Raw genomic sequence first — 13366 nt, 5'->3', positions numbered from 1 at the left:
AAACTTTTTGTTGCATGCTATCCAGCAGAATGACAATACGTGATTACAATCGAGCTATTTACAGTGTATCGCAGTAGGCGTGGAGATTTAAAAACGTGGAGCGATTGTAATATGCGATTGTAGGTCTGCTTCTGTGGCTGGCACGCAAATAGCCGCCTGGATTAGGCTCCATCTTGGAAGACTGCCATCTAAATGTAAGTTATGTCTGCAGGATACAGTAGATGAAGGCACTCTATATACATCAGGATGGACAATACTAGATAACCCATTTAAGCTAGTGTCATTTGGTCCATATCCCTCTAAATCTTTCTTAACCACACACCTGTCCAAGTGTCTTTTAAATACTGTCATTGTACATGCCTCAACTACTTCCTCTGGCCTCAACTACTTCCTCTGGCCTCAACTACTTCCTCTGGCCTCAACTACTTCCTCTGGCCTCAACTACTTCCTCTGGCCTCAACTACTTCCTCTGACAGCTCGCCCCTCAGATCCACCACCCTCTGAGTGGGGAAAATGGTGCCCCGCAGGTTCTGATTAAATCTTTCCCCTCTCACCTTAAACCTATGACTTCTGGTTCCCCCTATCTTTCAATATCAGCAGAAACGGGTGTTTATAGCAGATATATGTTTGTTTCAAATAAAATATGCAGTGAACACTATTAATTTGCGTATGATCTTTATGTGGAAATGCATCAAAGGTAACTGTCTTGGCTGAGGATTATTTTTGTGTAAAGTTTCTGTGACATTACTAGAAGCAAATAGAGTGCTACAGTCTCTGTCTTGAGGGAGTTTGAGTTGGCAAGATGCCTTGGTGGTTCCAAGGTTGGATTCCCGAGATGGTGAAATTGCCCTGCAAGCAGACTTTGAGTAGATTAGGTTTATGTTCTGTAGAGTGCAGATGAATTTGAAGTGATCACATTGACGTATTTCATTCTCACGGAACTGGACAAGGTAGAATTTGGTGGATGTTTTTCCAGCTTGGAAGTCTGGAAGTAGGGTGTCAGAATTGGTGATCATCATTCAGAGTTGCAATGAGCAATTGCTTCACCAAAGGTTGTCCTCTATGGAATGCTACACAGCAGAGGGCTGTAGTAACTAAGTTGGTGAGTATATCGATTTGCAGTTCATTAGATCTTTGGATCCTGAGGGATCAGCGGGATGTTCTGACAGCACCGGAAAGTGGGATTGTTTTGGAAGATCAGCAGTGATCACATTGAGTGCCAGAGGACACCCGAAAGACCAAATAATCCTTGACTCCTATGGTTGTATTGTGCGCAGGTCAGGCACATAGACAGATGTGCCGTTGGTAGTTTCTTGTTCACAGAGAGAGAGAAAGAGAGGGACAGAAAGGCAGGAGAAACTGGAGACTCTCGGCTCTCCAGAGCTCCAATTAGCAAAGTTATTTTGGAAAGATGCTCCTGGAGAGCACCTACAAAACCGTGTAGGTTTGCAAAATGAAACATATGGACCTTTGATTTCAATCTTGATAAGTGCTAGGTCAGGTCTTGGCTATTCAGTTAGATTTGCTCAAAGGTCTGAGAAGTCCCTCATGGGACTTTTCAACAAGCTATCAGGAGGCCGCGTCAAGCCCAGAAGAAAATAAGTTCAGCTGTTCATTCACAGCTCAAAAGCCTGCAGGATGAATTTGAACTGCCCTCTGTGACTTCATTGTCAAGCTTGGTAAGGCTGCGCAGAGTTGAAAGAAGCCATTTTTCAGCCCTTTATTTCTTTGAGAGGCCATCGCTTGTAATGATTTTGGTGATTCCCAGTAGATTTGTGAAGTTGTCATGTGGCGTCCTTTTGTTTTAGATGTTAAACACCAACCATTTCCCAGAGAGAAAAAAAGTAAATAGAGGAATCATTCATGCAAACGTTTGCAGATAATTGGAAGTTTTTTTGCACATAGGTTTTTCAAATAGTCAAATCCAGCAGTAATATCAAGTTAGGCCGCCGAGATTAGGTTAAAATTAAAGAATGTTTTCAATGTATTAGTAAAATTAGGGTATTGTAATTGCAAGAATAGATGAGGTGATAAGAATATGTGTTGCAGAAAGCAGCTAGGGTATCTATTGGTAAGAATAGTTTAGTTGTCAGGAGGCGATGAGTTGTGGTACAGATGGAAGTGTACATTGCAGAATCGAGGGAATATTAGTGAGGAGATTGTCAAAAGTGTTTAGCCGTCATATGTTCTGGCCATGGGACAATGAAATTCTTACTTGCCGCTGCTTAACTGGCCTATAAATCCACTCGGCAGAGCTCCATTAAACCTGTTCAATAGTAATGTCTGAAGGTGTTCAATACTTAGTTTCACAATGCCAACCTGGTGCAATGGGTATTAAAGAAGAGTAAAATGTGAACATGACCAGTGAAACGTTCTTTACCCATCTCGCTCTCTTTCCATTTTCTTCTATTCCTCTTGTATTTTCTCTCTTCCTTGCTCATGATTTTTGAAAAAAGCAAGAGGGGTTCTCTGGGGCACAGATCGACCCTGGGTCTCTGGCACAGTGTGGTTGCAGCTTTACCACTGCGCCACCCTTGATACACTGATCTGTGCAACTTTGACATTCAACTGGTGTGTGTACTGGTATTTAACAAGTACACCTTCATTATAGCTATGGTCGAGAATCTTTTCTGAACTTGCTCATTAGATTATTATTTTATCAAAGTAAAAAAAGTTCCACTCCCCCACCCCTTACAATCGGTCTGAAGAAGGGTCCCGACCCGAAACATCACCTACCCATATTCTCCAGAGAAGCTATTTGCTGAGTTACTCCAGCATTTTGTGTCTATCTTCAGTATAAACCAGCATCTGCAGTTCCTTTTTATTACTACTATTTTATAATTCTGTTCTGTTCAACGCATTTATTTCTTGATTTGGTAGGATTTTGGGACAGCCCTGAATGTGCTTTTGTCCGCCACTGTATCAATAAATCGCAGGAGTACGTTGAAGGGAAAGTTCAGGTCTGTGTCTTCAAGGGACAAGTTTACATCCTCGGACGAGAATCACCTACGTCTCTGTACAACGAAGCTCTTGTCAGGTAGGAAATATGATGTTCTTTGATTTCTTTAAAGTGTCCGTTGAACATTTTCGTAGCTATGAAGTCCTATCACAAGTGCGCCAGGACTCTTTAACCATTTGCCCTCCTGATTTTAAAATATCTAGTTGTTTTTCCAGAATAAATACAGCGTGTGGATCTGGCTTGCATTTTATTGCAACCCGATTTTAGCTCTTGCCTTTAAAGACTTGGATGAGGGAAAAAAATCTCTGATTTTAAGAGAAAGCCAGGACGTTAAAAAGGAGCAGGTGTAGTAGCTAGGATCAGGTTTGAATCTTCTAGTAGGATTGGTTAACAATTAAATCACTGTAACAACATTGCTGCTTAGAAATATTGAACAAGGGCTGCTACTTTATGAATGTGTCCTGCTGAACTATCCTCTCTCCAGAGGAAGAGTCACATCCGGAATTTGAATTAACAATATATTTTTGCTGCACTTTATTTTCCTGGCACATTGAAAGGAACAGCGTTCTAAGAACTAATGGCTGTCTTTTGGCTTCAATGTTTATGATATGTTTGGGAAATGTGAGGTATATCCTGACGTCGGTAGACAAATCAAATAGCATGTAACTTGTGTTTGAATTCTCATGTACTCCAGAGTGCATTTCATTTATCCAAATAGAGTTGCTCCCTTCAATTACATCCACTTTCTTTGTTGTTCATGCTTTTTGTCATTGAAATAATGTGCTAGGATCTGAATTTTGGAAGATCTGAAGATGTTCATCAATGCAGGATTTATGTTGACATAGCTCACGATATCGCCCTGTGTTTCTGGGTGAAATTATGTCATGGTAAATTATATTCATTTATCCATATACAAAGATGCATTACATTTTTTTTTCTTGGTATTGAGCCTGATGTCTTTTAAATATCAAGTATGAAGAGATAATGCATTATTGTTTATAGAGTGAGATTAGTTATTGACAATCTCATTGCTCAGAAAAATACTAACTCCTATTTACTTGCTTCTGATGCATGTTATGCTTATTGATTTCAATCCGCCAATTACAGCTACAAAAATAAATCCACAATAACGCACGCAGATCAATGGCCTGTGGTACCATTCAGGGGATCAATACAAATCTATGTAAAGTTTCTCGCAGTCCATTCAGAAGGCAATAAAATATGTCCTTTATCCTTGTGTTTTTTAAAATAAATAAACACTATTACTCAAGCAGTGTTAACATTGTATTGTGCTGCACCCGCAGTTTATTCCCCTTTTATTGTCAAAGCTACTTTTTAAGATTATAAAGATATTGAAATATTTTCACGCCTGAGAAAGAAAGGTGTCGGGTACGATAACTACTGCAGCTGATTTTTCTCCTTTATAAACCGAAATGTGTACAGAGTGACCCTTAATAATCCCCTTCTTTGTGGCGTACAGTCACAGAAGGAGCTAAATGAATAAAGTAAAAGTAATCAGGAGCACTTATTCACTGTCAGTTCCAAAGCGATGTCTCTTTCAGTTTCTACATCATTGCCTTTAAAATGTTTGAATGATGAAGGAATCATACTAATAAAAGAATAGGGTAAGCAGTACTGGAGGCTGGAAATGACTGGTCACAGTAGGTATAAAGTAATGTAATTATATGGCACACAGCCCACTCGATTGCACAAAAATAAAAGCATGGATTTCTGGAAAGACATCCAGCACCATTGTAAATTCTTCCAAATTGCTTGTTTTTTTTATTCTAGCAAATAATTCATCGGTTGCAATATGGACGGTAACTGCTGTGATGTTTTGAAACCTATATGGAGAGGAATGAAGACAAGCGGCCGTCTAAACACAGTTAAAACAGAGCAGGCTTTAAAGAATTATTTAAGGGAATATTACCGCAGTTTGCCTTTGGGCATCTGAGACCCTGCACCTGCAGCTGAGAGGTAGACAGGCAGATGATCTTCCCCTCCACTAGCAGTGCCGCTTGGAATTGCTGTCAACTACTATACAAGTGCAGCGATTTCTGCAACTGTATGTACAGATTAGAGGGTATTAGAGGGAAAAGCCTGAAATTGTTTTCTCTGGAGGTTTGAGGGGAGGCCAGGTCGAAGTATGTGATATTATGAGAAGCGGAGATAGGGTAGACGGTCAGAACCTTTTTCCCCCCACGATGGAAAGTCAAGGACTACAAGGCATAGCTTTACGGTGACTGGGGCAAAGTTTAAAGGCAATGTGCGGGGCGAGTTTTTTGGGTGCCTGGAATGCATTTCCAAGGGTGGTGGTGGAGGCAGATACGATAGGGGCGTTTAGGAGGCTTTTAGACAGGCACATGGATATTCAGAGAACGATGTGTATCACGTGCAGGCAGAGGAGATAGGTTAACCTGGCATCATGTTCAGCACACACATTGTGGGCCGAAGAGCCTGTTCCAGTGCTATAGTGCCGTCCTGTTCTACGTTCCATGTTCACAAGTAAAATGCACTGAGATAGGATCCGGTTTTTCTCTCCATAAGCCTTTCCTTTCTTGATCATGGCAATCCCAGATTTTACAATACATTTTAACGTAGGAACACTAATGTTTTGCATTGTAGTACAGTGTGCAATAGACCCTCCCAATTGCTTGGTCCCTGCCATGTGAAATTGCATCAAGATGCATATCTGAAAATATAAGTCTGGTAACTTTGTAGACCAAAGCTTTACTGCTTTTGGAACATCTTGGCTCAATACAACAACTCTGTTAGCAATCCCCAGTCCTGTGTATGAATGAGATTTTAACGACCCAGATTGGCAGTGACCAGGAGGGTAAGCCACAATGACATAATACTCCAAAAGGCCATGCTTTTTTAGATGAATGAGGAGCGCATAGACTTTAGGTGGGAGGGGAGAGATTAGAGGGTAGCTTTGTCACTCAGGGGGTTGTCCGTATCCGGAATGAGCCGCCAGAGGAACCTATGGAAGACGATACAATTATGACTTTCAAAGAAATTTAGACAATTAATTAGATTGGGAGCGTTTCGAGTGTTATGAGTCAAATGCTGGCAAATGGACAATTTGCCAAATTGTTCAGCATGGGCAAGTTAACCCAAAGGGATTGTTTCTGTTCTGTGTGGCTCTGTGACCCTCTATTTTTCAATATATGTCTCGGTTTCAACAACGTGAATAGGACCTCTTAAGGATAGCGGAGTCAGGGGGGATGGGGAGAAGGCAGGAACGGGGTACTGATTGAGAATGATCAGCCATGATCACATTGAATGGCGGTGCTGGCTCGAAGGGCCAAATGGCCTACTCCTGCACCTATTGTCTATTGTCTATCACTTGAAGGAGCTGAGGGTTTCAAATTTAAAAATGGAGTCTTTTCTTGGGTTGCCATCATCCAGTACCAGACGTGATGGAGCAAAGCACTGTGCCAGTGCCGGCTCTAGTCTACAGCCAGCAGCGGGCTGGGCAGTGCCAACACTGCACCAGTTGCCATCTGCAAGTGCCTTGCACTGTCCATGGCCTCATTCAGGCTACATTTTGTTGAACATTCCAGTGACTATGGTTAACCACACCGAAGGCCCCTCAAAACCCATAGTTTGTGACACAACCAACTGCACGGTCCAATTTAATTTTTATGGCCTTGCACATTGGGCGAGTACAATGCCCTGTCAGATTCTCAGCACATTTACTTGGCCACGTCGCCTTGAAAATTCTCTGCATCCTTGATATTGTCAGGTTATAACTGACGACAAAAGCTGCTTTTGATAACCGTTCTCTAATTCTTAAGTTCCCAATCTATGGAAGCTTTAAGTGCAGCCTACATGCTTTAGATCAACTAAATAAATAATAACTTGACTTTTAATTAAAAAAATACAATTCTGGTGGTTTAACTGAGAGTGTCAAAGAATAAAGAAAAAATCAATTTGTTGAACAAAAGTTGTCCATTGAAAAGTCAATATGTTGTGGCTTTTTAGACATGCCTTCTAACAGACAAAAATAAAAATCTGAGGAGTAAAATTAAAGTGTTGCATGTTTCATGGTCATGTTGTTGTCAAACTGCATTAGACTTGAACCATCTATTGATCCTGATTTATCTTTTGAAGCATTTGACCCTACATTTAGCTGGGAAAGAACACGCCGATGTGTTAGTGTAAACAAAACCTTGGATTCAAACACTATTCAGCAAACAGCAGCTCCTGAAGGGGTCCAGGAACCCTGGGGAATTACCTCACCAGTTATTTGTGTGTCAGGCATTAGTAATAGTGCGGTAATAATAATTAACTGAGGCAATTGAAATTGGGTAAGTGCTTCATAGTTTTCTCATTTGCTTTGCTGAAGTATTGTGGTCAACTACCTTATAACACCCCAGTTTCCCATATTTCTGTTATCTCCTCTGGCTCAACAACACACTCGACCCTTTCCCATTCCCATTTCTGAAGAAGGGTCCTGACCTGAAGTGTCGTCTGTCCATTTCCCTCCATAGACGCTGCCTGACCTGCTGAGTTCTTCCATTACTTTGTGTTTTGCACCAGATTCCAGCATCTGCAGTTCCTTGCGTCAATTCCATCATTTCCACCACACCTCCACTCCCTTCCACCAAGCATCTTCCTTATCTAGGTTTAGGTTTATTATTATTGTCAGGTGTAAAGCTTTTGTTTCACAGCTATCAAATCAAATTCGATTAATACTATACATGAGCACAATCAAGCCATACATTTAACAACAGGTAGTTTAAAGAGAAAAATACCATAGTGCAGAGTACAGTTTCTCAGCATAGTAGCAAGAAGTTCCAGAGGAAAAAGTTCAATGATCTCAATCTCATGCAGGATCTTCAGGAATTCCTGATTCCTATTCCACTTTGTGTGAAAAAAGTGACTCTCTACTATTCATACCTAAATGGTTTAGTTTTAAGTTTATTCCTCCATGTTCTGGATTTGTTTTTCTCTCTGAATCCCTTTACAGTTGTCAATTCTTCGATTAGAGTACCCAAGTACAGTGAAGAGATTGCAAACCAAGTATAGTCAAGGCCTCGTCATCATTTGCCCTTAGATTCTGGTAAAACACTGGAAGCATTATCGCAGGCCAGTATAATACAGAGATCTTTAGTGAAAGGTAAAGATCCATTTGCTCCCTGTTGCATTCTCCCCATGCCTCCATCTGCAATCTGATGCATAATTCTCCATTCCCACACCAAATTCATGCGTTTCTATGCCAGTGCAGATCCTGGTAACACCACTGTGGAATCTGGTGAATCTGTGGAATGCATTGCCATGCAAGGCTGTGGAGGCCTTTCGGATATTTTTAAGGGGAGGTTGACAGAATCTTGATTAGTAAGGGTGTCATGGGGAGAATGGGTTTGAGTGGGAAAGATAGATCAGCCATGATGGGCTGACGGAGCAGACTTCATGGGCCAAACGGCCTAATTCTGCTCCTAGAACTTATGACCAGCAAACTCCAGGTGAGATCCAATCTGCTCGATATTGCATTGAAAATTCATTTTATTTGACATTCTTGCATCTGAGACAATGTCCAGCAATCCATTTGCTTGTTTGATTACATTTTTGGAACTGTAACTTTAAGTTATCAAGCTGGAAAGGGTAGAGAGAAGATTTACCTGGATGGTGCCAGGGCTAGAGAGTGTGAGCTATACAGAGAGGTTCAGTCGGCTGGGACTCTCTTCCTTGGAGAATGAGGGCTGATCTTATTGAGGTGGATAAAATCATGAGAGGAATAGATTGGGTAGATGCACAGAGTCTCTTGCCCAGAGTAGGTAAATCGAGGACCAGAGGACATAGGTTTAAAATAAAGGGGAAAAGATTTAATAGGAATCTGAGGGGTAACTTTTTCACATAAAGGGAGGTGGGTGTATGGAACAAGCTGCCAGAGGAGGTAATTGAGGCAGAGACCATCCCAACATTTAAGAAACGGTTAAACAGGTGCATGGATAATACAGGTACGGAGGGATATGGACCGAACGTGGGCAGGTGGGCCTAGTGTAGCTGGGACATGTTGGGCGGTATGGGCAATTTGGTCAAAGGGCCTGTTTCCACACTGTATCACTCTGTGACTGTGATGTGTGAATATCTAAACATTTTCACTTCCACAGTTTCTAACAGGAAAGGTTCAGTTTCAAAAAATAAATGACCTCGCGCTTCTACACACTGAATTGTATTTGACGTGGTTTTCCCGCTCATCGATTATGCCCCATTTGCTCCCTGTCGTATTCTCCCCGTGCCTCGCAGCCTCCATCTGCAATCTGATGCATAATTCTCCATTCCCGCACCAAATTCATGCGTTTCTATGCCAGTGCAGATCCTGGTAACACCACTTAACACAACCTGACACCAAGACAATGGTTCCTGTCTCTCCATCTTATCAAGGTGTGTAAAATCATGAGGCAAATACAGAGAGTGAATGTCTTTTCCCCAGGGCATACGTTTAAGGAGTGAAGAGAAAGATTTAATGGGAATCTGAGGGACTCCCTTTTCACACAGAGGGCAATGGGTCTATGAAACGAGCTGCCAGAGGCAAGTACAATAACAACATTTGAAAGACATTTGTACAGGTACATGGATAGGAAAGACTTGGAGATATGGGCCAATGGGACTAGCTTAGATGGGGCATCTTGAACGGCATGGATGAGTTGGGCCGAAGGGCCTGTTTCCGTGTTGTATGTCTCCATGAATTTGGTACTTTGATCAAATTTTTATATATCCAGTGAGAAATTGTGTGATGGGCTTCAGCAGTTGCACTCTGCTGTGTTTGTCAATCTGAATTCACTGCAATAATGAGCATACTGAAGGGATATTAACCCGTAATGGAGCACAAAATGCTTGAGTGACTCACAGATTCCTTTTCTCCAGGGATGCTGTTGGTCCCGCTGAGTTACTCCAGCATTTTATGTCTGTCTTCTGTATAAACCAGCATCTGCAGTTCCGTCCTACACAGTAATGGAACATGTGATACATTGAGTTTATTTTTATCTCTTTCCAGCATGAACGTGCAGGGAGATTATGACCCACTCGATGCCGGCGGATTTATTAAGATCTGCTCCCTGAGGTGAGTGACTCTCTTACTCTCAGTGTCGTGAGATTCTTCAAAGGTTATTATTTTACTGTACTGATGTAGGTTTCAAAACATTTTCAGTCATAAACTGAAATGTAGAGCAACTTGACTCCCTGCGTTTCTTCGGTCTGTGTTCCTACACCACTCAGTGGCCAGGGACAGTAGGCTGTCCGGTTGTAACTGGGGTTGAGGAGTGAACGGCCTAGACGACATCGCCATCTTACAGTGTTTGATCCTCTCCCTTTAACATCTCCCGACTTCTGCACGAATCACGATCCAGAAACCGCCATGTTTAGAATCTCACGCACAATCACATTTTCACCTCTGCTCACATCTCAATTAATTTGTAGCAATTAATTAACATTCGGGCTGTAATTACTCTGGCTGAGAAGTTTATGAATTGAAAACCCACCTTGCATTGCGGTTGTGAAAATGTGGTATATTTTATTTTCATTTGGGGGTACAAAAATGTTGAAGTTTGTGGAGAACAAATTCTCGACTTGGCTAAAGGTTCGAATCTGTTTTTCTACAGACTGAAAGAATACCATCGGCTGCAAAGCTCAAAATCCACATGAGTGAATTCTGGAGTTGACTTTCCGCCATGCATTTTAATATAAAACCTTTTTGGTGAAATGCAAGTCCGTGGATATTGCCTGTTTCAATACAAATAAAGTGACGAATCTTTAACACACAAACACCAAGCTGACTTTTTGTCTCTTCTTCCCTTTCAATGAAGAACTTTCAATACATTAGTCTTTGATTTGTCTGTAAGTATAAAGATTATTTCGCTGGCTTTTGTGCATGATTTGGATAAAATATTAACACTCTCAGTGCAGATGCCATGTAAATAATAACGGATAAATCAAAGTGCTCAGTAGAGACAAAGCTTTGGTTTTAAAAGTTGATGGTTATAGGAAAGACAAATGACATTAATATTCAATAGATAATAGGTGCAGGAGTAGGTCATTCGGCCCTTCAAGCCAGCACCATCACTCAATGTGATCATGGCTGATCATTCACAATCAGTGCCCCGTTCCTGCCTTCTCCCCATATCCCCTGTCTCTGCTATCTTTAAGAGCTCTATCTAGCTCTCTCTTGAAAGCTAATTGGAAAGGGTGCAGGAGATCACCAGAATGTTACTTAGGGTTGTGGGCTTAAGTTTTGGGGAGAGCTTGGATAGGCTGGGAGATTTTTATTTGGGGCGTAGGAGGCTGAGGAGTGATCTTCACGAGGTGTACAAGGTTGTGGAACTTGTTGAAGAACAAGTTCTCTCACCAAAGCAAATTGCTCCCTTGAATGATTGAAACAATAACCCTATAACTTTCCTGGAAATGCAAGCTCAGGTGAATTCAGCTCTTCAAGAGATTCTGCTCTCTCTCTCCCACTCCACACTGGTTCCATTTGCCTCTTTTTGGGCAAAAGGAATATTTTAATCAAGAACTAGAGAGCACAGTTTTAAGGTGAGAGGGGCAAACATTAACGATGATGTGCAGGCAAGTTGTTTTTTTACACAGAGGGTGGTGGGTGACTAGAATGTGCTGCCAGGGGTGGTGGTCAAGGCAGATGTACGGTAGTGATGTTGCAGAGGCTTTTAGCTAGGCACATGGATATGCTGGAAATGGAGCGATATGAATCATGTGCGGGCAAAGATTCATTTAACTTGGCATCATGTTCACATGGACTTTGTGGGTCGAAGGGCTTGTTCCTGTGCGCTACTGTTGTATGTTCTGTCAGATTCGTTATAGCCTTAATCTCCCATCCATATAACTCTTGTGCCAGCTGCCCTCCTGAGCCCATGTTGTGTTGTGTGTGGCCAGTAATCCCCCAAGGTGACCACTATCACACTGCCGGTTGTACTGAATGATATCCTGGACCTGCACAAGCCCTTTAAATTAACCCTCTAGGGGTGGCACGGTGGCACAGGGGTAGAGTCGCTGCCTTACAGCGCCAGAGACCCAGGTTCGATCCTGACTGCAGGTGCTGTCTGTACGGAGTTTGCACATTCACCTTGTGGCCTCGTGGGTTTTCTCCGGGTGCTCCGGTTTCTTCCCACGTTCCAAAGGCATGCAGGTTTGTAGGTTAATTGCCATCAGTAAATTGTTCCTAATGTGTAGGTTAGAACTAGTGTACAGGGGGTCGTTGGTTGGCGTGGTCTCAGTTGGCCTAAGGGCCTGTTTCCTTGCTGTATCTCTATAGTGAAGCTGCAACATCCTCTGGCCTGTGGCCCACATTCTGTGCCAATGCTCGATTCCTGTCCATGGTTGTCAGAACCTTGTTATGCAGCACCCAGGGCCTCATCCTGGCCCAGTTGGACTTCCCTAGGGTGCAGAAGCCCAGTGAAGGGCAGGGATGGGAAGTATAGAGACAGTGTAATATATTCTGAGAGTATTTCATCTCCAATCTCAACCCTTATTTACCCCTGCGATTAGGATTGCCAACTTTCTCACTCCCAAATAAGGGACAAAAGGTGACGTCACCGCCCTGCAACCCACGTGACTTCACTCAGCCAATGGCCACGTGCTCCCGCACCACCAATAGTGGCCGGGAGGCGGGTTGCTATGCAACCTCTGTTAGATGGTGCCTGGGCCTCCGGGCCTACAGTGGCCCCCGGGCCTAATGTGGGACAGGGGGTTCCTGTATGGGACAAACCAATATAGCCCAATATATGGGATGTTCCGGCTAATACGGGACAGTTGGCAACCCAACTGCAATGTTCATGGATATGAGTAACTCTGCTACAGTTGCTTTCTCTTGCCTTTGCTTGGTAGTAAAAGTCAAGTTCTTCAGTCAGAGGGTGGTGAATCTGTGGAATTCATTGCTGCAGACAGTTGTGGAGGCCAAGTCATTGGGTATTTTTATAGCGCAGATTGACAGATACTTGATTAGTACGGGTGCCAAAGGTTATGGGGGAAGGCAGGAGAATGGGGTTGAGAGGGGAAGTTGATCAGCTATGATCGAATGGCAGAGTAGACTGGATGAGCCAAATGGCCTAATTCTGGTCATATGATGTGTGAACTTATGAAGACGTATTAAGTGTGTGGCTGAACAGCCTAAGACGACAAGGGAGGGGGGGGGGGGGGGGGGGGGACACTTTCATAAGTCAGGTGATTTGCACAAATCCCAGATCCTTAATTAATTTTCTCAGTCCTGGACGGTCTCCGAGAATTCCCGCTCGATGTGGTGAACTCCCAACACCAATCCCAAATCAGCAATCCCTGACCACAATCATGAGCCTTCCACATTCTGAATTGTTGGCCACACCCGGAGACCACGATCAACACAGGGGAGCCTGCGATCTTCACGGATATACTTGACTCCTGATAACAGTC

At 42.8% G+C, this 13366-nt stretch overlaps 1 protein-coding gene across 1 annotated transcript in view; it reads left to right on the top strand.

Moving 5' to 3' along the window:
- The window catches only part of ass1 (argininosuccinate synthase 1), a 108200-nt gene extending 97472 nt beyond the window's left edge, over window positions 1-10728 (top strand). The window contains exons 13-15 of the mRNA XM_078426143.1: window positions 2881-3037; window positions 9966-10031; window positions 10570-10728. Of these exons, the coding sequence (XP_078282269.1) occupies window positions 2881-3037; window positions 9966-10031; window positions 10570-10612 (266 nt within the window). The 3' untranslated portion in view covers window positions 10613-10728. The remainder of the gene's footprint in view (window positions 1-2880; window positions 3038-9965; window positions 10032-10569) is intronic.
- Window positions 10729-13366: the final 2638 nt, after the last annotated feature.

Source organism: Rhinoraja longicauda, chromosome 31 (assembly GCF_053455715.1).
Source record: "Rhinoraja longicauda isolate Sanriku21f chromosome 31, sRhiLon1.1, whole genome shotgun sequence".
NCBI lineage: Eukaryota > Metazoa > Chordata > Chondrichthyes > Rajiformes > Arhynchobatidae > Rhinoraja > Rhinoraja longicauda.
This window is presented reverse-complemented; position numbering and strand designations above follow the sequence as displayed.